Source organism: Furipterus horrens, unplaced genomic scaffold (assembly GCF_987537825.1).
Source record: "Furipterus horrens unplaced genomic scaffold, mFurHor1.1.pri manual_scaffold_7, whole genome shotgun sequence".
In the NCBI taxonomy this organism is placed as follows: Eukaryota; Metazoa; Chordata; class Mammalia; order Chiroptera; family Furipteridae; genus Furipterus; species Furipterus horrens.
Genome location: NW_028327177.1, coordinates 6,450,535 through 6,475,716, shown reverse-complemented (window position 1 = coordinate 6,475,716; position 25,182 = coordinate 6,450,535). Strand labels below are relative to the sequence as shown.

Genomic DNA, 25,182 nt, shown 5'->3' with positions numbered 1-25,182 from the left:
GATCGGGGAGCAGGACCCCTTTTCTGGAAGAAGGGAAAAGAACTAAAACACAGGTTCTATCCTGGGCAAGGTGGTAGGTGCACACTGTGTCTGTCCCCACAACCCCCTGGCAGGAAGCTGTCAATGTCCCCGTCTGACAGAGCAGGAAAGACCAAGGCCACAGCCAGGAGCCTCGCCCACGCAGCCAGCCCTGCTGGCAACACAGAGCACTTACCTCTTTCTGATCAAGCTGAAGAGAGGATTTTATTAAGTCTCGGAGTGCAGTGAGCTGTTTCTTTTCCTCGTCCTGGGTCTGCTTTATCTAATGAGAGAAGAAATGGTTGCTGTCACTTGTCTTTTTATACATAGATGAGCAGAGTGTAATTCACCCAGATCTGTCACTCATCGAACAAGTCAATAATATAGTTCATTGCCGCACCCAAATCCTTCACATGGACTCATTTTTGATATGAGAGGCATACTTTCCTATCTTAGGAAGGTACCACTGAGTTTTGAAATGAGTGAATAATTCAACATGCTTTCTTATTCAATAATACACCTAGGCTAGATAATTAACTCTAAAGTTCCAACTTCAACAAAGTGAAGAAATGACATTGAGTCACTTGCTTCTACCTTTTCAAAGGTGGCAGTGACAATACCATGATGAGCTAAATGGGCCCGGAGAGAACTCTGCGGACCCAATCCCGGAGCTCATGCGTGTGGGAGGGTCCACAGAGCACTACATGAGGGCAAAGATGCTTGCTTTCCCAGATACTTGGAACTTAGTCACCACCAGAACCACGCTATTAAAAGAAAATCAGAAAAAACACACAGCTACATATTTTTAAAGTTATATAAAGACACACGGTATTAACTGTAACTCTAAAACCTTATTTGAACATATGCAGTTGCACTCATAAAACATATACTTTTAATATTTTTCACTGCCAAGTAGTGGTTTATGAGAATCAAGGTTGACATTTATATATATATATGCATTTTGTTTTTTTCCTCAGAAGTTTTTCTTTTGATTTTGTTCTTAGAAAAACAAAACCAAGATATTAGAAAAAACAGAGGAAATATAAAACAAGCAAGCCAAAAAAAAAAAAAAAAAAAAAATCATAAACTTGCCTACTCAGAAACTGTCAGTCACTTAATTTTTTCCTGTCGTAATCAAACGCCCGTGACGGGCCTCGACCCTGAACACAGCCATCTAGAAGCAGCTGTGATACTCTCCCCCGCTCCCTCCTAGCGCCCAGACCTCTTCTGGAATGGTCTGTCGCTGAGGACGCCTCTGAGGGAAACTGAAGGTCTATCTGCCTCTAGGTTTATTCTAACACGTCACCTAACTGGTCTTCTTTTCTTTTTAAAAAAAGATTTATTTATTTATTTTTAGAGAGAGGGGCAGGGAGGGAGGCAGAAAGGGAGAGAAACATTGTTGTATAAGAGAGACATCAATTGGTTGCCTCTTGCACGCCCCCTACCAGGGACCTGGCCCGCCACCCAGGCATGTGCCCTGACTGGGAATCGAACCCAGGACCTTTCAGTTCACAGGCCAGTGCTCAATCCACTGAGCCACATCAGCCGGGGCTCTTCTTTTCTTTAATACTCTTCTAATACAGATTTCACATCTGCTGGTACTTGTCTACAAAACAAGTTAAAATACATGCATTTTGATAAAGAACTTACATTATATAAATCAGCAGCCAGTTTTTCAATGTACTGTCTCAATGTATCAGCCGTTTTCAAGCCGTCTTGAAAGAAACTGCAATGGAGAACATCAGAGATTTACCAGCAGTTTAAAAAACAAATGAACCGTTATTACCCAAAAGCTCCGAAAACACTTATATATGTACTCTCTACCATGTATCTACACAAAATGCATATAAAACAGGCGTCAGCATTTTATAAAGATATGCCAACAAGCGCTTATGGGCACTACTGCCTGTGTTAGCAGACGTCACACAGAGGATGCAGATTCCAGCTGCTGCCCCAACACAGGGACTTCATGATGTATGCGCCCATCTACACACAGAACAGCTCCTCCTGGTTGTGCCTTATTTGAATTCAAAAGAGAGGGAAAGACACCTTAACCCGTGGGGTATCATGAAATCAGACTGCATACTAACTCTAAACAGAGGTCGGATGGAACTAGAGAGGTCAGAGAAGCGTCAGCATTTGCTCAGTTCCCCAGAGGTCCCTGTGCTCCCACACACACGTGAAACCCAGGACGCCGAAGCAATGGCACCAATGGGTCTGGGAAAGCTTCATCCTACCACACATATGAGAAGGCTGCCTCCGTTCACCCCGAATGGGGACAGGCGCTGACGCTGGCTGAGCGTGTATCCCATGGCCAGCGTGCCTGGCATGGCATGTGAGTTATCACGCGGACCTCTCAGAGAACCCTATTGAGTTAACAGCACTTCAATGGCTTCTCCACTTCAAAGGGGAAACCAAGGCAGAGAGTGAGCACAGGACGTGCCCAACTTACACAGCCTGTGAGCGGCAGAAATGGGATTCAAGTCCCGGTTCGGATTCTGACACCCCTGCTCTTAACCACCCAGTGAGGACAGTTCTTGTCTGAACACGTTTACTCAGGAGCCCAGGCGTTTCAGTGTCTAGAATCTTCTCTACCGTGGTGAAAGCAGCCCCCATAGCAGATTATTTCTCTATACACCTGATATGTGTTTCTGCTGCCGCACAAAAGGATGAGGTCCATGAGGATGAGGACTCTCTCTCGTTTCCATATCCCAGTGCGCCTGGCACAAAGCAGGTGCTCAGCTAGTTAGTGGTTAGAATGAAGCATATCAAGAATCTTTAGGGCACAAATTGGGATCCATAGCCCTATATGTTAGCTTAATCTGCACGGTCAGTGGTAACAATGCAACAGCGTTAGAACTGGCCGCCAGAATAATGACTGAAGTCCTCAAGTTTGAAAGTTCTTCAAGATTCCCGTCTTCAGCAGAGAACGCTTATGAGGAAGAGAAACAGTATCTTAAGAACGCTGTTCAGCAACCGGGATGAGAGAAAAGAGGGCTCTGGTTAACCATGTCACCGGGAAGCTGCACGGAGACCTTTGTCTTCTCCATCCAGATTTTCATCCTCGCCGATGGAGGTGAGAGGTAAACCTCTCAGTACGGAACTGAGCAATACTCACTGTGTGCTCTGGTCCCTGAACACACGCCTGGCTTTATCTTCTACCATTTTCCCTTAAGAGCGCTGGGCTCCTGGCCATGTGACGTTATTTCTGGTTGCTCCACTAGCCTTCGCACGTGCTGGTCCCTCCGCCTGAAACGCCCTTCCCTGCTCTCCTTCCTCGTCCTGCTGTTCCGTTCTCTTGCTGCTCAGCTGGCCAGTCAAGGGGTTGGCATCTTTAAGCACTTGCTTGTGCCCAGGCCTAAGTGCCAGCCCCCTGGCAGCTAGCAGTGTTCTGCACGGAGCAGGCCATCCACAGCGTGTCACGCGAGTCTAACACGGTCATCCATCCTCCCGAGAGCCAGCATCTTCTGCATCAGGGAAATACGGCCACCAAGGTAATCACAGCAAAGCCAATGCTGTTTTCTGATACTGCGCTTAAATAATTCCGGAGGAAGGGCTTTGGAGGTGGAACACCTCAGTGTCAGCGGGATGCCACCAGGACTTCTTACAGCAGAAAAAGGAAGGGCTCTGTGGTCAGGGCTGAGGCCTCGAGTCCACACCCTAGGATTTACGAGCGACAGGACCTGGGCAAGTCACTTCACTCCTGCTCACGTCATCCGTGTTCAAGGGGGCGGGTAACACAGGTAACACACACACGACCGCTCAGTGCAGTGCTGGGCAGTTAGGACGTGCTTGGTAGAAGCTGGTTTTCTTCACCAAAGCTGCACAGGTTTATTATATAAGGGCCTGTTTCTTTTCCAGAGGGATGGAGATTCTTTGAAGACATTTTTGTAAGGGTGTTTCATTTTCACTTTCAACACAAAGGAAATTTAATCTTATTTTTTTTAAAGTAAGTTTAAATGAGAGCGTTCTAGATCGGTTTTCCAATACAGTGTTGGCCACTGGTCATATGCAATTAATTTACATAAATTAACAATTCAGTTCAACTGACATGTGGCTAGTGGGCACTGTGTTAGACAGGAAAAAAATTTTCCATCCTTGCAGAAAACTCTATTGGGCATAAAGAATAAGCAAACTGATATTTAAACAGCACACAAGAAATGTTATAAAACATATATCTCAAGGAGAAAAAGGGCACTGTTTCAGTTTGAGGTGGCATTGATAAAAAGTTATTATTTTTTAGCAGTGAAAGCAAGTGGGAAGGGGGACAAGTTCCTACCAACTAAAAGGCTGAGAAAAAAACCAAGCAAGTCTACCTGCCTGTACTTAAATTCTTCAAAATGTTACAAAAACAGACTAAGAAAAATCAACATGATGAAGAATCATTTTAATCTACAGTATGACCCAATTTTTGTAAACAAAAAGAAATCATAAATCCAGTCATCTTCTGAGTGAGGAGATTATAGGTTTTTTCCTCTTTCATTAACTTCACCTTCTAAATATTTTCTAAAAGAGATCACATATTACTCAGGCAAAACAACATTAAAGAGATGAGTCACCATTTAGCCGAAGGACAAGGCTGAGCTGAGGCCATCTCAGAAAGCTATTTTAGGGCCAATCTCTAGTTTTCGGTGAGAAACAGGAGCAGAGAGAACAAAACAGTCCTGACAGTCGAACCTGGACATGTGGGGCCATCCAGTCACTACGTGCAGAACTGGGACTTGAGTCTAAGTTGTTCTATTTCCGGAGCCCAGGTAACTAGAAAGTCGGGCTGACGTGGGTCCAAATCCTGGCTCTTGCACTGAGTAACAGCCTAATCGCAGCATCCCTGTTCGGGAGGTGGAGACGGTGGCATGTGGCTAGGGGGGCTCTAGTGTGTACGCTGATGCTGTCCTTTAGCTACCAGGCCCCGAGTAGCAGGCCAGCCAAATGGGCTTCATTATTCCTCTGACCTTCGGGACACAGCAGGACTGGCTTCACTTGATAAATAAGCAGCTTGGAAGAAACAGGACCGTATTTTAATGACACAGGCTGCTACAGAAATCTAAGTGGCCAACTCAGGGGCAGAAGGACTGTCACATTTACACTGACAGGCTGTTACACCCACCGCTGCAGAGGGCAAGCTCATGGGTGTCTAACACAGTCACCCATCTCTCAGGCAGGACACACCCTTCTTAGAAAGAGCCAGAACCTCCTCTATCCTGGGACAGTTGCTACGCATTTCACTTCTTCCTTAAGTGATTCTGTGTGAACGATGATACGAAGGAAAACACTGTGTTCTTCTGCTTCTAATTTAAAAGAAAGAGAGATCAGAGCATCTCCCTGATTACTACATGCTCTGCTTGGCTCAGAAAGAGGTGTTATTTGGCCAAAGGCTGAAAGGCTCAGAGAACATATCATTTTCAGAAGAAGCCAGGATGTCCTGCAGTACCACAGCGAGCGTGGCACTATAAAACAAATCGAAAAAGAACGTGACCACTTAACACAGCGAGCACCAACCCCTTCTGAAAGCCTGATCCCCAAGATTCAGGCTTTGATTAAGTCACGTACTGATACTCAGCTTTCTGTCTGGGAGAAAGCTGCCCCCCAATCTCTCACCCTGATGTCCGATAACTCAGTTCCTCCCTGTTTGTCTCTGGCGCCTTTCAAACTGCTGTCCTAGCCCTGGGGCCCAGAGGGCCTTGTGTCTGAGTCAGCCTGCGCGCGCGTCCTGTAAGAGGAGCTGCCGGGGACTCCAGCTGCCCTCCTTCTCCCTCAGTCACAATCCCTGCTGGTTTTACCAGCCCAAACCTACGGGAACGTCTCTTCCTGCCACCGGCACCTTGGGCTGGGGGGCCTCGTGTGGGACTGGGACCCCCAACTCCTAAGGGGGCACTTCTGGAGCAGAGCTAGCCCTCCTGATTTTTACCGTCCACACGTGGGTGGGGGGCCAGCCTGTTACACGTCTCTGCCCCTCCAGTCTTGATGTGGCTCCTTGAATCCCCCGGTTGTACAGCTTCCATGCAGTCAGGTTTCAGACGGCTCCGAACGGTGGTCGTTCTGTAGTTTCGTGGTAACTTTGATGCGGCTGCGGGAGGCGGTGAGCACCGCGTTTACCTCCGCCCCCGCCGTGACCGGAAGTCTCCGCGTTCTCTCCAATGCTAATTTTCTGCTATACTGTCACTGCTGCTCTTAATTATAGCTGCCCTAGTGGGCGTGAGGTGGTTACCGAATTGTGGTTTTGATTTGTATTTACCTAATGACTAATGCTGAGTGTGTCTAGTCATGTGCTTTCTTGGTCATTTGTTTTGTTTTGTTTTTTGGTTTTGGAGAAATGGCTAGTCGAAATCTTTGCTCATTTTTAAATTGAGTTGTTCATCTTCTGGTTGTTGAGTTGTAACGGTCCTTTATACATTCCGGACACTAGACCTCTAGTAGATAAGGTAAATGATTTCCATGCTTTCTGTCGTTTTGTGGATTGTTCATTCGCTTGCTTAAAAGCATCCTTTCACTCACAGAAGTTTTGGATTTGAAGTCCAATTTATGTATCTATTTTCCTTTGGTTTCTCGGGCTTTATGTGTTTTGACATTAAAAAAAAAGATTTTATTCATTTATTTTTAGAGAGGGGGGAAAGGAGAAAGAGAGGGAGAGAAACATCAATGTGCGGTTGCCTCTCGCGCGCCCCCAGCCAGGGACCCGGTGCGCAACCCAGGCACGTGCCCTGACCAGGAATTGAACCAGCGACCCCTTGGTTCACAGGCTGGGGCTCAATCCACTGAGCCGCGCCAGCCAGAGTTGTTTTGACACATTTTTATTGCACATCTATGAAACGAGTGAATATGACTCTGAGCAAACAACTCATCCTTTCTGAGCTACAGTTTCCAGATTGCTCTTGATAAACGTTAACTATTATTATCTGTAAAATGTAGGATAATAAAGTAATGTTTGTAAGTGCTCTTTACTCTGCAAATCATAATGATCCTTGCGAGGTGGCAAAAGGAGTGCGTGAGCACTGGGATAATATGTTTGTTTCGAAAGCAGCAAGTTCCTGAAAGTGAAGAGTAATTGGTGTGGGGGAGCCGAGATGGGTAACAAAAAGTCAAAAGCTCTTCTCTTCTGCTCCCTCTTTTTCCCCATTCCAGCAGCTGCATCCCCGCGGAGGCGCCATGACCACACAAGGGATTATGGGAGCACGCCTGACTTTGTAGTGAAAATCGTTTTGGAAACAGGAATGAAATCTCTCTCTCTTTTTAATCTAAGTAGATGCTTTGCAGGTCCGCTGTATGTCTAGGAAGCGAGTGAAGGGCCTCACTGAAGCAGGAAAGAGTTGAGGGGTCCTCAAAAGAAAGCGACACCGGCGTCTTGCTGTGACACGGTTCTTGAGGTTCTACCGCGGGGCAGCCAAGGTGGACTCTCATTATAACCCAGTTCTACCTACTACTGGGTGTCTCTGATCACCTCTGCCTACAAGGAGCTTTTCCCTGTGCAGGGTTGCCTTCCGCTGGTATCTCTCGCCCTGGGGGTAGACCCCTCCACCAGATTCAAATGGCAAAATGCCACTCATCCTCCAAGTCCAGCCCCAAGTGCCACCACCTCTGTCAAAGAACCTTCCTTAGTCTCCAGGGCCATACGTCTCTCCTCCTGATGCCACTTGTTATCAGTCACTTCCTAGCTCCATTATGATTACTGACGGACCCAAGGTGCTTCCCGTACCGGGTAATTCACTCCTGAGGGCAGAGGCCTTGTTTCATTCATTTCTACCCCAGAACCTAGCAAAGTACCTGGCTTTTGCTAAGAGATTGATAAATATCTGTGGCAAGGGAAAAAGTCAAGAATAGAGAGAAGGTGAGTTAGCCAAATAGGTTTGAGTTGCTCTTTTTTCTCTGCATTTATTTAAAAAACAAACTATATATCTATCTATATATATGTAGAGATAGATAGATATATAGTTTTCCAAACATCTTACATTTTGGAAAACTTATGTTTGTTAATTTTCACATCCTCCCAAAACCCAAGGTGGGTCTACAAGCCGTAACCCTACTTGACAGGGCAGGACACTGAGGCTTAGAGAAGCACCTGGTAAAGGTCACACGGTTATTTAGCTGCCGAGCCAGGATCTGAACCAGCCATCTGACTCAGGCCTCGGGCATTTCTCATAGTATTAATGCTGACCTCCTGGAACGCTTCCCTCAGATACAAAGGTCTTCCTGCGGATAACATCATTAAAAAGATTAAATAAGCTTATCAAAGCAAACGATAAATATCAGCATTTTGGAGAGTCCATGTCCTGTCTAGTCCTAATGAATGACTTTTCCATTACTCCCCTTATAAATACGAGCGTTGCCTGCACCGCTTTGGAAAGTCCTTGCACTATTTTCCCATGAGAACTCTACCAGAAAAACCGCCAGTGCTAACCGGAGGAGTAAACCAGAAGTAAATAATCAAGTCTGGTGCCACAGAACCACAAGCATCATGAAAAGGTGGCCTGGCCACAGGAACAAACTAAAATGGGGCCGGTATAGAATCATGGATGTGCCAGCAACCCAGCTACAAACGCAGAGTATTCTTAATGGCCAAAGTAACAATGTCACTTAATTTAGATGATGAAAAAAACCACCAAATCCCAAGCAGGAGTATGTGGTACAAATTGCCCAATACTAGGCAAGTTACCAGCGAAGGGGGAGGGGAAGAGGGTCACCAGGAAGGCCTCTTCAGTGACAGACACAAGTGTCTGGAATAAGAGCTCCGCAGGCTGCGAAGGCCAATGTCAGCCTCTCTAAGTAACAGAGCACTTTCAAACAGCCAAATGGGTGCACCAATTTGAGTTACTGGTGCATAGAACACAATGAACAGGGAAGACGATACTACGTCTTATCCTTTGGCTGCGGGAGGCTGACCACTACGCAGTGACCAGATGAAGAGCAGAAGGAAGAAGAAGGAAGGGAAGGGTCCTTACTTGAGTTCTTCATTACAATGACAAAAGTCTACTTACTTGCACTGTGCATGATAATACTTTATAAGATTCTGCAGCAGATCCACACCCTTTTTGGTCTTGATTTCATTAACTTTAATGAGATACTGTGGAAATAAAACAGAATTGGATGTTGAGCATTACAGATAGGGCTCTTCAGTCATGGTTTTGAGGGGCAGACCCCCAGTCGTGAATCTGCACCAGTTATGGGGCCTCGGTTGTCTTCAGACAGGGTGAGCTTAATTTAGGGAATGCTGACCGGGCACAGGCACACGTGTACTGAACAAATTGGTTAGCGTTTTATAAATGCTTGAGATTAGTTTATTAGACAAGCAGAAATCGAGCACAGCAAAACATTCTGGAATAATTAATTTATTTCCTCTGGTGCAGTAGCTCTCAAACTTAAGAGTTCATGTGGTTAAGACCTGAAAGACGGATTGTTCTTTGTAGAAAACAAGTGAAACAGCACTCTCTCCAAGGGAATATGCTGGAAGGTACTAACAATTTTATTTTTTAAAGATTTAAATTTATTTATTCTCAGAGAGAGGGAAGGGGAGGGAGAAAAATATCGATGTGCGGGAGAAACATCAATTGGTTGCCTCTCGCACACCCCCCAACTGGGGACCTGGCCTGTAACCCAGGTATGTGCCCTGACCGGGAATCGAACCCGGGACTTTTCGGTTCACAGGCCGGTGCTCAATCCACCGAGTCATACCAGCCAGAAGAGGTATTAAAACTTTTAAACCGAGGAGGTGAGTTAGAAGTAATTTTTGCTACAAAAAAATAAAAGAATAAAAATGACACATTATTAGTTTATGCACCAAACATGACTGGCTCTGATTTTCACAACTGGCCCAGGTTTTTATTGTTTGCCTGTGGACGTGTTTGCCTCGTTTTATTGCTTGGCAGCGTTCACAAGCAGACAAGGTCTAGAAGGAAGCAATGGTTTATGGGGGCAGGGGGAAGAAAAAAATCAAGGGAGAAAAAGGTGGAAGAAACCCTATTCATGTTCACGGCTTCTGAAAACCACAGAAGGAACTCCACCACTCATATCAGTGTCAGGGGGGCCGGTCTCTCGGTCAGGCTGTGTGCAGTGGGGACACAGTCTGAGAACCACTGCTCCAAGGTTAAGGCAGCATGCTCCTCATTGCCTTTTTTTTTCATAAACCCCATAGACTTTCTCAATGACCGCTTCATTTAAGCTTTCATTCAAACTGGACGCACGGTTAAAAACACCAACAACATGCGCCAAGCCTGTCCCGGTCAAACCTAATATTCGCCAGGGTTACCTCCCACCAAACTTTTTTCCACACTCAGTCACAAGCAACACTGACGTTCTCACCAAAGAATCCTGCCTTGGCTCAAAGAGCCCCAGAGGCCCCAGGCTCAAACATGAGGCTACTGTGCCATGGATGATCCCAAAGGCTTGGAGAAAAACGAGATTAGAATCCTTAAGTAAGAGTCCCCTCCTCACATACTCAAACGCAGCCTGCTCTTACGCATGGGAACGGCTGCCTCGCAGGAAGGCGCACAGTCACTGACATTCTAGGCCAATCAATGGCTGACAAGTCTGCTCTTACTTCGCACATCTGGAGCTGGAAGAGGTGCCGCTCCTTCTCCATCTCCTCTGCGATCTCGGCCCCAGTGATCTCCGTGCGGATCATGCCATGCTGTTTCGCGTGCTCTCTCTTCTCCTTCTCGATTTTTGTACTGTAAGTAAAGCAGATGCCACCGTCAACACACACACACACACACACACACGCGCGTTTCTCATTCAGCAAGAACCACTTGATTATTCCTTAATGACTAGAGTTAAGGGGCGGGAACTCCTGAACTGGTAATAGCAATCAGAAGTAGAAATCTAAGTTCAAAGAGAATGAACACACTATATGGATTTTCACCTAGAAAACTCCTCATATTTAACTTTGATCTCACACAGAACTGATTTATATGAATGCTTCCATTCTGGTTGGCACAATGAAATTTTGATATTTACTTTTTCTTGGGTAAAGTACTTTATGATGAAAAAGAATCAGAAAGTTAAAGAACTGAGGCAGATTTCGATTTTCAACAGATGACGAGCCTTAGGATTATTTCAAGACAAGGTACATAACGGGCCTTTGTGGGTTTGCACAACAATTGGTCAAAGGTAATTTCCTATATTCCTCTACCCTTGGGCTGTTGCCATATCCCAATGACACATTTTAATCATTCGACCACCTGCCATTGGATTGCACAAAGTAAAAGGTTGGGAGGAATCCAAGTCTCAAATTTGGAATCTATAAAACCTTCTTCGGTGGGAAAAGGACCAGAAAGACAAGGAGGAAGAGGCCCCGCATTAAACCTCCAGCGCCTGAGGCCAATGCTCAGCTATGGTAGGTGATACTTCGGTAACACTACCAGCGATCACAGTCCTTTCTCCGAAAACCCATTTAACTGAAACACCGACTTCTAATTTCAGAAGCAGCCTGTAATTTCTAGTTGTGAATGCAAAGACTAAGTGACTTAGCCTTCGAGTCTTCTTTGAATTGTGGTGGTGGAAAATGAGCCCCAAAGAAAGCCAATATTCTTGCCTGTGTACAAACAGTAGAAAATCAACCCATCAGCCCGATCAATGGAAAACCCATTACAGCCCTGGCTGGGGTTCACGCTAATACCCTAATGCTATGTCGCAGCAAGTTTTTCCTCCTGCCACCTTGGCAGTCACACAGGTGCGATGGCAGGGTTTTACCAGAAATAAAATAAACCTCAGCTCTCCCCCGACTGGCGTGGGCGGAAGAAGAAGCAGGAAGCTATAAACACTTGAGAAAAAACATGAGGGGCAGGCAGAACAACGGTAATAATAGGCTTCTGAGTGAACACGGTGCCTTGATCACATGTGTTTATTTCTCCTTGGTCCAGCAACCCCACGAACATGATAGTAAAGTCATCAAGAAAGTATAATGTGCCAAAGACAAGAACTGGAGACAAAAAAGGATGACAGAATTCGACAGATGATGGAAAGAGCAGGTCAAAAAAGAGGAAAGTCTATCCCCCAAATGACAGGCTCCTTGCCTCCCCGGCCTGTGTCGCTTCTGGAAAGGAACTTATCAGGTACAGTCCCCAGGCGGGGGGCTGAGGGACGTGCATGACCCCAGAAGACAGGCCTGTCTTGACATCCTAAAACCTGAAACCTACGAAGGCAGCTCACTGCTTTCCTGACAAGGCCTGCAGATGTATCCGAGCTTTCAGTCCACGTCTGGGAGCCTCGCTCTGAAGTACGAACAGGCAGCCGAGCATTATAAGGTAAATAAAGAAGTGCTGTGAAATGAAAGTGAGAGAGCGGAACAGAAAGGTCAGGGACGGTGGCTGAAGGAACCAGAATAAGAGGGAGCAGGAACATTCCGTAAAATGTAACCAGATCCTCAGGAGACCTAAAATAATGCATATCTATGAAAGGGGAAACTATTAAAAGGTAAAAAAAGAATAAACAAACAACAATAACAACAACAAAAACCCACACAAAATCCAATTAATTGAGAAAAAGAGCGTTTAGAAATTTAAAAACTGATGGCCAGCATAAAAACGTCAATGAAAGCAACGGGGAGCAAAGGCTGAAGGAAAGGCTAAAGAACAACATAGACACAGAGAACAGAGAGGAGAATTCCACAGGAACGATGCAGAAAGTCCAATATTATATGACAGCCGTTTTAGAAGAACGAGAAGATAAAAACAGATGAGAGGAATTAGAAGAAAAAGTGTTCAGAGCTGTAGAACTGAAAGTTGCAACAGAAGGTCAGTGTGCACACCATGACACGTGAAGAAACTTTGTGAAACCTTTCATAAAAAGAAGACTTCCACGTTTCCTAACTGAAAATATGCGCCCCCCCCCCCCCCAATTCCACATCACAGAAAAATAAATGGGAATCAGAGACGCAGCAGCTTTTTTCATGATCTACAATGGAGTAATAATGCTCTTGACATTTTGTAAGAAAATGGTTATAAAATTGTGATTACACATCAGCAGAACTGAAGATAGTTTTGGACATGCCTGAAAATTTTACCTCCCTTAGAGTTGTTCCCAGGAAAGGACTGGAGGGATGTGCCAGCAAGATGGGGACTCCCCGGGCAAAGAAGAAGGAGACCACCTTCCACTAGTGGGCAGCCCAGATGACAGTCCGTCCCTGATTACAGAGCCCTGGAAGGGTGTCTCCAGGAGAGAAAGGAAGAAACCGGCAGGGAATTGAACAATCGATATAGAATTATTACAATAATACAAATGATGCATTTTCTAAACAGAAACATTAATTCACACTGCTGGACATCTGCTGGAACAGACAAAAATTCACACAAGATTCATACAGAACTAAGCAAAGGGAGAAATGAGGTAATTTTTTTAACCAAGAAAAAACAAAACATTGAACTTTAAAAATGGAAATTCAATCGTAACACATCACTGAAACTGACAATGACTATTTTTAAAAATCATCTATTCTTTTAAAAGATTTTTAAATTTATTTTTAGAGAGAGAAGGGAGGGAGAAATTGAGGGTGAGAAACATCAGGAGAGATACATGGATCATTGCATCTCGTACGCCCTCATACGCCCTCAACGGGGGACCCGGTCCCGGCCCGCACCCCAGGCATGAGGCCTGACCGGGAACTCACCCAGCAACCTTTGGGTTCACAGGACAGTGGTCAATCGACTGAGCAACACCAGCCAGGGCGACAATGACTACGGATGCTCACAAAAATGTAAACATTGGTTTAAGCACAACTGTTGTACTGATCATACTGGGTGACTGGGTGGCAGGAAAGTGACGGGGTATTCGTGCTAGAGGGCCGGATCCTCACTGACCACCGCAATGCCTCACGGATGAGCCAAGAAAGAACAGCCAGAGAACACTGAGGATGGAGATACCCCAGGAACAGGTGAGGGTTGGAAAAGAGAGCCAGGAGGCAGGGCAGGGGGGCAAATGCTTCCTATCAGAAGCTCGCTGGCTGGCTGCCTACTTCATAGTCGCTCTTGTTCATCATTAGAACAAGGACCCTGCATCATTAGGTGCAGCATAAACTCATTGAGTTTAGATTCTGAGGACGATACAGACAAGCGACCAGCCACACACATTTCGTCTGTTGCGTGAGAAGTGCTGTGAAGGGCGCTTGGTCCACCCTGGAATGCTTTCTCCTCGATTCCATGCTGAAGCCACTGTCGTCTGGCATCTCTGTTATATGCAGTCAGCGTAACTCTCAACGGATATGAGTACTATTTGATGTCCTATGGACATGCATTATTGTGACCAAATATCTGATCATTAAAAAACCTCATAAAAATTAGGTGCCTACCCTCTGCTAGACAACTGTGGCAACCACTTCAACACATCGCCTTCCCTCGTCCTCGCAAAAACTTTGAGAAGCAGGTAATTTTTATGTTATTTTACAGGCGAGGACCAAAGTTAAGATTCTCACGCAGACCTCAGTCCCAGGTCTGCGGTCTTAACCACGACCTCTCACTGCCTCTGGGGCTCTAAATGGAAGACCACAGAAAGTCTCCTCGGTTACCAAAGCGAATAAATTATTATTATTATTTTTTTGCAGCAAGTTATTTAGCTCCCTGTAACTCATAATGAAGTTGAGCCCAACTCCATCAAATAAGATACATTTGGTTCTTTTCTTCCTGTACCACTACACATCAGTGAGAAAGAAGCCTATCTTGGGACAATTATTTGTCTGACAGGGATTTATTAAAAAACAAAGCCAAGACCCAAATCTTCCTGGGGAGGTCCTAAAATCAGGACTCACTCAACTTGCTACCCCTGTTACACATTTCCAGGCCCAGAAAATTGCTTAATTCCTTCAATAAATACTCCCTGTGCACCGGCCACATGCCAATGACTCTGGTAGGCACTGGGAGACGAACACGGCACACAGGGACCACGTGGTCACTGTCCTCACCGAGTTCAGATCCTAGAGGACAATACAGACAAATGAACAGGCAAGTTCATGCATCGTTGGCCAGAGGTGCCATGACCGGCACCTGGGTCATCTTAGAACACGCTATGTTCTGTGACATCCACAATGCTGACCACCGGACACTTCAAGGTCTTCAAATAACACATAGATTTTTATATAAATACAGGTGTACCACCAATATTTGTAGCACTTTAGCTAACAAAGCACAGAGCTTGTTTTGTGGTTCCCATGTCCCACAGGGAAGATATGTTCCACAATAAGTCTACAGAGCAATGTTTTTCTCCTTTTGTGAATCCCCAGCCCCTTCAGAAGTACTTAGTTCTCTCTGGTCCAAGTGCAGGCAGTCGCCTCTGGGCAGGGCAGGGCAGGCCTTAGAGTCACATGTGTGAGTGCCCACAACCCACTTGCAGAGAGAGAGATGAGCTGGCCCACAGCATTTATCTGCCTCAGTTGCCCATTTTAAGAGTCTTTCTGTTCTCCGCTGCATTTATAACTGTCAACGCACAGAGGTATTTCTAAGGCAGCAAGTCTCCAACAACGCACTCATTACGTGAGCCATTCCGAAAGTTGTTGGGGATAAAAATATTTACTCTTGAATTATTCTTTCGGTTGTGTTTTCATTTTGCTCTTCCTGCCGCCTACAGAAATGCATGCATTCTCTCTGTTTACAGTTAGAGAGTTTTCAGCCAAGGTTTTTATTAAATGCTGGAAAACCCATTTCCCCTCCCATCCCAGCCCACGGCCTGGTATTACAACCGTCTCGGAATAGTAACGAAGGAGTGTGTTATGATCCGTATGGTACAGGGACGCACCAGGCCCACGCCAAGCGCTCTGTGTGCGTCATCTCCCCACGCCCTTGCAACAGCTCACCCCCCACCCCGCCCAGGCTGGCCCTGTGGCCCTCACAAACACGTACTAAGCGACTCATTGTCCAGGAGAGGGAAGTTAAGGGCCCTGTCCTAGTCCCAGTCATTCTTTTTAGGAAACTCACAATAATATAAAAAATACCAAACCACACCAAACAAACAAACAAACAACTTACAACTTTGTCTCATAATCTTTCCAAGCTTTGTCGAATGGCTTCTTGAGATCCTTAGAAAAGAGAAAATGAAATTGAAATGGGATACATGGTTGTTTAAAGGTGACTAAATAAGTTTGAAATAACATCTTGGCAAAAATGTTTTCCTTTATAGGACGCTTGAAACTTTATACAAGACACTTGCATGCACACCACACAATTGTTTTTATAGATGAGAGGCGTAAGAGAGTTGGAAGGGCGAGTGTCCTGGTCATGCTGGGGAAGTAGGACCCAGCCGGGCCCACGGGTGCCCCAGTGATGGAGCCGAGACCCAGGGGCAGACTCTGCCCCCCTCCCCACCCCCACCCCATGCTCCAGTCTTCCTCGAGGTGTCTGAGTTTGTTCCTCAGTCAGTAACCCTCTGTGAAGCGGGGTATCTTTTCCAGTGGTCATATTCCAACAATATTTTTTATGCTAAAAAGGTTCAGGCTGCCTTTTAAATACAAGTACCACTATGATCTTAAAAGGAAAATAAAAAAATCACTCCTTTCAAGCGACAGTGAAAATCAAATTTCTGACACTTACTCCTTTGACTCCCTTCAGGTCTCCCTTTAACAGGGAGTCCAAGGTGAAGATCACATTGTGGTTCAGACCCTGGAGCTGAAAAACAAAGCAAAGGTGGGAGCGGTTAGCAGAGCAAGTGCCCATGGAAGAGCGACAGCAGCCGACGACCAAGCAGGCTTCGGGGCCTCACCCACCTCAGCTGTGGGGGGACACCCCGTGGCCAGGCGGGTCCCTGGCTCGCTCCGCAGCGTGGCCCCAGGGCTTGGGCTCGCAACTCGGTGCTGCCGTGTACACGCACTTGTACAAAGAAGGCCTCGCGTCCCATTTACCACTTTCCTGGTTTCTCTTAGTGAAATGGCGGATCTTAATTTGACATTTCATCAAGGGCCTCGGTCAGAGTAGAGAGGAGACTGCACAACTGTTACCACTTCCTTTTTATATTCTTTTACATTCTACCTTTCCTTTTGTGATTCTTTTATGGCACATATCCGATCTAAGGGCATCCGGTGTGTTTATGTGTGTGGGCCGTCTCCCCAGCCAGGACGTCAGCTCCGTGAGGGCAGAACCTTGATTGTCCTGTATCCTCAGTGCCCAGATGTCATGAAAAAGACAGGTATTTCGGAAGTGCCATCTACCACTGGGGTGCAGGTTTTTCTGCTGTTCCGAGCCAGTGGCCTGGGTCACTTTGATTTTAAGATGGTGTAAAGGGGAATCTACAGAGGAGAGCGATGAAGCTGCTACCCCGTGGAAAGAAGGGCGTCCAGGAAGCCAAGGGACGGACGGGAAGTGCAGAAAGAGCCAGCAACACCGGGACTCGGAAGACGGCACAGCGTAGTCTGTCTTCAAGGAGACCCCTGGTATAGTGAGTCCTCACTCAGTATGGCCGGTGGGTTCTCCGACCTTAAGGGAACCGAGACGTGGAGACAAAGAAACCAGCCACACCCCAGGCTAACTGTGGTCAACACAAGCTAAACTCCCACAGCATCTCATCAGCATTAGAACGAACCGCGGCTGACGAATCAATGTTGCTGTATGTTGGTGAAATCAGATTTAGTAGCCTGGAACTAAGTCTGCAGCCATCTGCAGAGAGGAAGAGGTTGTGGGTTCCCTTATTGAGGAAATAATTTTACTTCCGTGTAAGCATCATTTGTCTGCCCATCCATCCATCTATCTGTCCATCCATCATTTACCAAGTACATGGATCCCTCACATATCGTGGGTATTACATTCTAGACGCCCCGTGTTAAGTGAAAAGCTGTGAAGTAGGAACCTTACATTTATTTTAGTATTTACTGTACAGTACCGCAAAAATACCACGATATAGTGAAAAATCCGCGATAAATAATTAAATATAATGTTTTAAAAAATCCCGTGATACAGTGAGGCCGCGATACAGAGAGGGACTACTGTACCTATTCTTTGACACCCTCGATACTAGGGGCGTTGGGGGGGGGCAAAGACAAATAAAAACCACTCCTGCCTTTGGAGATCTCGCACCCCAGGGACAAGCGCAGTCCATGTGCACCAGCAAACACGACCACGCTGTGACATCGCGGGCTGGATGCGAGGCTGAGGGCAACAGTGGCCTGACAAGGACCAACCAGTGCGGACGCTCGCTGGCTTTGTGTGTGTGACCCTATTAACCACGCCTCTCAAGGGAGGACATTTTCCCCTCTCCCGACGGCTGTGGTGAGATGGAAGGAGCTAGTGCACCCGAGAAGTGCTGAGTATCCGCTGATCTGTAAAATCCTGTGGGATCTTAAACACGAGTAAGGCAATGTGGGCGCAGAGAGGAGCAAGGCAGAGAGACCCCCCTTGCACCCCACTCCTCCCTGAGCCTCTCCGTGCTTCTCATTCAGGCTTCCCGCCTTCGCAAGGCGCCCCATACCCTGCCCTCCCTGCCCTCCAGCCATAGGCAGGAGGAATTCTTCCAGCGCAAACCTCCAGACGGACTGGATCAGACACAACCCACTCCTTCTTTCTTGTTTCAAAGACAAAGAGGTTCTTACCAAGACAGTTCTGTCCAGCAATTTCACCACCACCCATGCAGAGAAAGCCTGGCTGGCAGGCCGGCCCGCAGTGAGAGGTTCAGTCCACACCCTGCCCAGGGCACCGACCCTTGGGGAGTGCGGTGAGAAGGGATCTTAGGTATTACAATGCTTTGTGGCTTCCCAAAGGGCCACAGTACACACACGGATACAGAGAACACCTACGGGAGTAAACTTTCACGGGGGAAGTTAATGGGGAAGCAAATGTCTTTCAATAGGCTCCTCAGCGTGAGGATTTGTAGGTAATAATAATGAAAAAAGGTAAGGCTGAAAAACAGTGGTCTTGGGCACAAGATGGGAAAAGTAAGGACTAACAGGACTCATCCTCGGCCCTCGGTGGGGAGATGAAATAATATTTTGCTCTGAGTGACCAGCACTCTCATTCCTGGGATGCAAGCCCTTGCCTCCTGTATCCTGTGTGTCTTAGGCCTTCCTGTGGATGGTGGGTAAGTGGGGCGGGGCCGGTACCTCTCTGTCCTTTTTCATGGAGATCCTGGCATTATTTTCTTCAAAATTCCCACCGTCCTCACCCAGTTATATATGCGCGTGATTCCTTATTGGGTTGCTGTGTCCCCAATTTGATCGCAAGCTCTTGGAGACTAAGGTCTGCATGTTCCCTGCTACATTTCCAGAATTCAGGCCATAGCCTAGCACAGAGTAGGTACTCCATAAATATTTGTAGAACCAAGGAAATACAGAAGAGTGTGCATAAAGTCCTTCTCTACAGGGCTGTTTATACGGGTGGAAAGGTCATTGTTTATCAACAGGGGGCTGATTAATAAATCATGGAAGTTCTAAACAGCCATAAAAATGGGTAAGCTCTTTATGTGTAATTTTGTGAATGCTTCCAAGACAGTCTGTTATGCGACAGAAGCAAAGTGCAAAGCAGTGCTCACAGTGGGCGAGGACATACAGAGAAGGAGAACCAAATGGTACGCTTCTATTTTTTCTGAACGGACAGTCAGCTGCTGATACGGGGTCCCTCTGGAAACTGGGTGGGCATTTTTATACCTTCTACTTTTTTGCTTTTTAAAACATTTTGTAACAGGTACTCTATTGTTTATTCAAAAATATTCTAAAACAATAAAATGAAAAGACAGTGATTATGAACAGTTTTTGATGTTTAGTCACCAATGCTGCAAATGCTTTGTGAAATGAAGCAGAAAAAAAAAAATCAAAACATGTTATTGCCACTCTGATCTGAAGGCTGCGTGAGAAAAATGATGATAAAAGAATTATGAAATTCTGTGGTTAGTACTGAATGTGGGGGCTGTCTGGAAGGAAAAGTCCCTCAAAAGCCATGGACTGACCACACACAAACACATGACACACGCCTCCACCTCTGCATGCCGTCACCGCGGCTGGGCCTGGGGCAGGAGGCGGTGGGCTGGAGATGCACTGATGGAAAACCCCAAGAGTGAGGAATTTCTTTGTGGTTACCCACACACACACTCTAGGGGCTGATAAGAAACCAAGGAGGCAAAATATTGTGTATTATGAATCCAGAATCCTCCCAGTGACAAGCCTGTATGAAAAGGCTACAGGAAAACAACTTAAAACATGCAAACTCTTCTCAACTGCCTTCCTGGGAAAGAGTGGGTTCCTTTATAAAAACTGGCAAGGGAGATTGTTTTAAGTGAAAAGTGAATGGTAACTATCAGTCATTATAATGACGCAGGGAGAAGGCAAAGAGAAAGCGGGCCAGTCTCGAGAGAAGGTGTCCAGGAATGACTTACTGAGAAGCCAACCAGGATCTCCTTCCTGGGAGCTCTCCATGAAAAGAGGACCTCTTTCCTTTGACATCTTGCTTCGCGACAGAGATGAATCACGTAGCTTCACAGCTGGAGAAGTCTATGACTCTCCTGTTTTTTTTAAAATTTATTTTCTAGTTCTTTCAGCAATGTTTCTCATGGCCTGAGCAAGACTTGTGAACTGCTGCGTAACAAAAGCATCCCTACGGGCAGCTGCGATGCGGCCAACATAATACAGTGACAATGTGGGACAGACATCCTGTAGCACCTTCACTATCATCAATGGGTTTTATTAAAAAGCCTTGCCAATCTACCAGATAGTTATTTTCCATTTATTTTCCTAAATTCCTATTGACTCAGCTATAATCCATTTCCGTTCCTTTCATGGTAAGGTCGAACTAACGAGTTCTTTATGGGATTCCACATGACAAGAAGTAGAAGAACATGTTCTAAAAAGTACATCCTTTCCCATTTTACTGAGCCAACAGCACATTACAAACCACTTCGGGACTGATACTTAGGTGTGGTAAACACATCTGCTTTTCCTTCCTCACAGACGGCTATTTCTCCTGTGAATACAGACATCAGGCCCAACCAGAAATCTGGAATAGCCAGTCGGGAGGAAGAGGGGGTCTATCCTTTCATTATGCGGAAGTGACTTGTGTAAGCAAATAAACTGTAATTAATACGGATTTTGATAAAAATAGCCATTTATTACTTACTGTTGTTTATTTTCCTCAATGGCTATAAACACACACACGTAACTCCTGTCCTGATTTCCCAGCTAACTTTACAGCTTTACCACAAAACAGAAGCACCTTGTTTATCTGTTTCCTGACTCATCACCCACCTTTCCTCTCTAGAAGATAAGGCTTCTTAAGGGAGGTGCCTCATCTGCTTCTTCACTCACTGACCAGATCCCAATGCAGGAGCCACGAAGAGGCCATGGGCCACGCTGTCCTGCGCTTCCTGGCCGCCTACGTGGGCCTGTGGACGGGGGTCTGCGCTGCCCTGTGCAGCGCAGGCAGAGGGGCGTGACCCGCCGTGGGAGGGCAGCAGAGAGCTGCATGGCTCTGCGATGGCACCTCCAGGCCACTGCCTCAATTAGCAAGGACGGAAGTGGCTTGCTTTGTCATCCTGCACTACTTCTGCCACTCTCCCTGCACCGCTGGCTCTGTCCCCCGCCCTCCCCCTCACAGACAAGACGGCTCGCTGGAAGCAGGGCTGACGCAAATCTGCTGACTTGCTCAGCACGTGGGAAAATGCAATTAAAACCACGAGCCAGCTTCCAGCAGCGAAGTGGACGTTTCCCTGGCATAAGTGAGGGGTTCTGCCTGGCGGGTTAACTCCTTCATGCCCTAGGGAGCTACTGGCCACAGTGAAGCTATTAAAACTGGAGGCTGACTTGTCACCAGGCCATTTTCCAGGGGATTAAGAGACGCAGGGAAGTGTTTCAGGCAGGAGCGGGAAGCCCAGAGGCGCGTGGCCGCTCATCGCTCCAGGCCTGGGTAACAGGCTGGCCGTGAACCTTGCGGACACAGCGTCCTAATTTGAAAATGAGGGTTCCAGCACCCTCCTCAACTAGCCGACGGAGGGGTGCGGGGATCAGGGAACGCGATGCCACGGGGTTCCTTTTACCTGTGGCTTCACGGGCTGCCCCCGATAACCCACAGGGTGTTCTTCGATGGTCTGTTCTCACACCTCAGCTTGTTCAGCGAAGGGGTCAAACCACAAGCCAGGTCTGACTCCAAAGTCGCTGACCCACTGCCGGCACTCTCTGTTTGCACGTATCAGAATGGTTTGATGACTTTACTAAATACACGAATAAACAATCATCAGCGATTACTGACCTACTCGGTGAAGCCTTATTTTATTTGGTTGCTCGGGCATCACGGGGAATCAAGGATGCTGCTCACAGGCAGAGGGCACTGACAGACCCAACACAGACAAGACCTGGAGTTACCACCCACCGCGGCCCGGGGACTTGTCGCTGCAGGAGTGCCCAGCACCCTCATGAAGAGGGCGACGTTGCAGAGACTTGGTCTCCTTGCCTAGAGAGTGGGAACGGTGAGGCCACTTCTGTACCCCGCTGAGGGGACGATGTGAGACCTAGATCCTGGGCGCTGTGCAAGAAAAATGCCTGGCACAATAGAGACTCTTGAGAAAGATCTAACTAGGTTGATTTTTTTAGATATCTCTTACCCTTGAAAAGCTCAGCAGTAGTGGCAGAAAAATATAACAACAGCACATCAGATAATGGAAAAGAGTTTTGAGGTTGGGTGGAGGGTGAGGGGACCCCCAAGTGTCCCACACCACATTCTCTCCATTGGTGACTTCTGTAGTTCTTGCTTGCCTCTCTCGTTCTGCACAAGTCTCTACAAACTGCACAATAATGCACCCCATTATCATGTGCTCTAATCGAGGCAGAGCAGCCTGAATCTGATTTATTAAATGACAAATGGTACTGTGTTTAACGCAGGTTATCTGAAGTCATTGCTCACAACGACGCTGTACGATGGGCCGCAGTCTCACCTGATTAATGAGGCAACAGGCTCAGAGAGGTTAAGTTTCTTGCCCAAGGTGAAACAGTGAGTAAGCCGATGGTCTGTTTTAAGGTTTTTACTGACTCCAGAGGCCAGTCTCATTTCCTGTGTTCTAAAGTTAGCGTGATCTTTTAAGGTGCTTACCAGATCACATCACTCTCCTGGTTAAAACCATTCAAAGTCTTCCCACTGACCTGGATACAAATCCAACCCGGTTTAGGTCTGGCCTGGCCACCCGCCTGAAGTCCCTCTGGCCTTTCCCACTACCCTTCAACCCCACCTTTTCACCTTCTCCATCTGTCTGGAACATTCCTCCTCTGGCTGTTGGCCAAGAGTCTCCTAGTCTTCCTGTCACTTCCTCAGTAAGGTCTTGACCATACCAAAAAGGTCACAGGGGTCACTTCATCATTCCTATCAGAACCCTGATTTGTTTTGGTAGAGTTCACAATGCCCCTTATAAAACTTCTGCCACAATATAAATACAACCTTTTGAGAAAGTCTGAACTATCTCAAGAATGCAAGCCTCTTAATTTGCCCCAAGCAGGGACTGAGAGGACTACAAGACCTCGGGCTACAGGCAGTTTCTGCCCGTTTCCTAAGGGGCTCAAACAACAGCGAAGGAAGGAAAACCAGAAATATTACACAGTGAATTCATGAGGTAACGATGGCCAGCATCTAAATAATCTATCATTGCAGCACTTGCTCAAACCTCCAAGAACGCCCTCAGGTATTATTGCAAACAGTGAGCAAATGGAAACAATGGGGATGTTCAAAATGGGAGACCGAGTAAATAAATTCTGGTGGCATGCTGGGCACCCTACACGGCTGTCAGAAAAACGTCACGGGCGGTGCCTCTGGGCTCTGCAGCCTTGGGTGGGGACAGGGGTGGGGGGAGAGGCTGCTGGTCACGGGGGCTGCCACCCTACTGCAGCCAGGGCCGCTCTGTTTCCGGGTTCCAGTTAGGCTATAATATTTACAAAATTAAAATTAAAAATATATAAATGAGTGAAAACTGAGTTACAAAATAGTGCTACAGTATGACCCCAATGTTGTTAAAAATTTATGTTAAAAAATACACATAAAAAAGATACATGCGTAAATAGAAAAATGGTGAGAGGACACACAGATATAGGTATATCTCAATTCCTTAGCAGTGGGTTGTAAGGTTATGGGTTATTTTTATTTGTCATTTCCCCCCTGTATTTTCTAAGGCTGCAGCAATGAACTGGCATTATTTTTGTCCTCAGAAAGTTATTAAAAGAAATATGACACACAAACACAAGAGGGCGATATAATCAACCAACCAGCAGCCCATTTTCTGTTCAACTTGCGATTTGATTTGTTAATACGTGATACAAACCAGATGTTAGGCATGGAAGTAAAATTAATTAATTAGGTAGTGAATCCGGGAGAACGAAGGCACAGCTTCTCTAGAACACTAGGGAATTCTGGATCTCTGTCCAGAACAATGATCGTCATCAGTGGCCCGCAGGCCAACAACAATCTCAGCACCACCTGGAGGCTTGTTAGAAATGACATCTCAAACCCGGTTCCTTGACCGGACATGCGGCGGGTGGGGCCCAACAACCTATGGGACACCGAGGCAAGGTCAACTTTGGGCAGTGGCCTTAGTCTAAGGGCGTCCAGAGTTCCTTTCGGGAAGCCCTCCAGGCAGAAGGGGGAAGTCACTTGCCTGTGGTCTAAGACCTAAGTGCCGGGAAGACAGAGCAGGTGACTGACAGTTCCGGAGGCCGGTCCAGACCTGCGGGAAGGCGAAAACCCAACCGCACGCTGTCCTGCCGAGGCTTCAGGGGCCGACGGGACTGGGTCTAAGTGAAAAGTACGGCTCCGCTGGAAGTTTTACAGAGAAAACCAGGTGGAGGAGAATCGGGGAATAGGGGACTTCCGGAATGTAGAATTATATTTTGTCTAATTCAGTTGAAGTAAATGACGGGTTACATTTATCGGCATCTCCCCACATCAGGAACGAAAGCGACAGCAGTTTTCCTCTGCATGACGTGCGACATCTGATTTCATTTGAGGGTGACTGTGAGAAAGCGGGAGTAGCTCAGATTTATAAGGCCAAGATAAATGGGAAAGCAAAAGGAAGACATCCTATCCAGCTACTCTCTGGCTTATAGAGGACATCCCGACCCCTAGGATCTCTTGATTGTTGAAACGATTAATCAGTTAGTTTGTCATCAACTTCCAGACCTTCAGTTTCATTTCCATGCATGTCGTGTATAATTTGCTGTTTCAACTAGAACAAAACCATACTGTTAGGGGGATCAAATCACATTTTCCTTGCCTTCACTGAACATCTTTATCACACATATGT

General features: G+C 46.5%; 1 protein-coding gene across 1 annotated transcript in view; it reads right to left on the bottom strand.

Moving 5' to 3' along the window:
• The window catches only part of ASAP1 (ArfGAP with SH3 domain, ankyrin repeat and PH domain 1), a 267,652-nt gene that overhangs the window by 55,019 nt on the left and 187,451 nt on the right, over positions 1 to 25,182 (bottom strand). Inside the window, exons 6-11 of the mRNA XM_090283355.1 lie at positions 16,524 to 16,598; positions 15,963 to 16,012; positions 10,550 to 10,679; positions 8,991 to 9,076; positions 1,669 to 1,744; positions 215 to 301 (exon numbers count right to left, since the gene is read on the bottom strand). Coding sequence (XP_090139481.1) covers positions 215 to 301; positions 1,669 to 1,744; positions 8,991 to 9,076; positions 10,550 to 10,679; positions 15,963 to 16,012; positions 16,524 to 16,598 — 504 coding nt within the window. The remainder of the gene's footprint in view (positions 1 to 214; positions 302 to 1,668; positions 1,745 to 8,990; positions 9,077 to 10,549; positions 10,680 to 15,962; positions 16,013 to 16,523; positions 16,599 to 25,182) is intronic.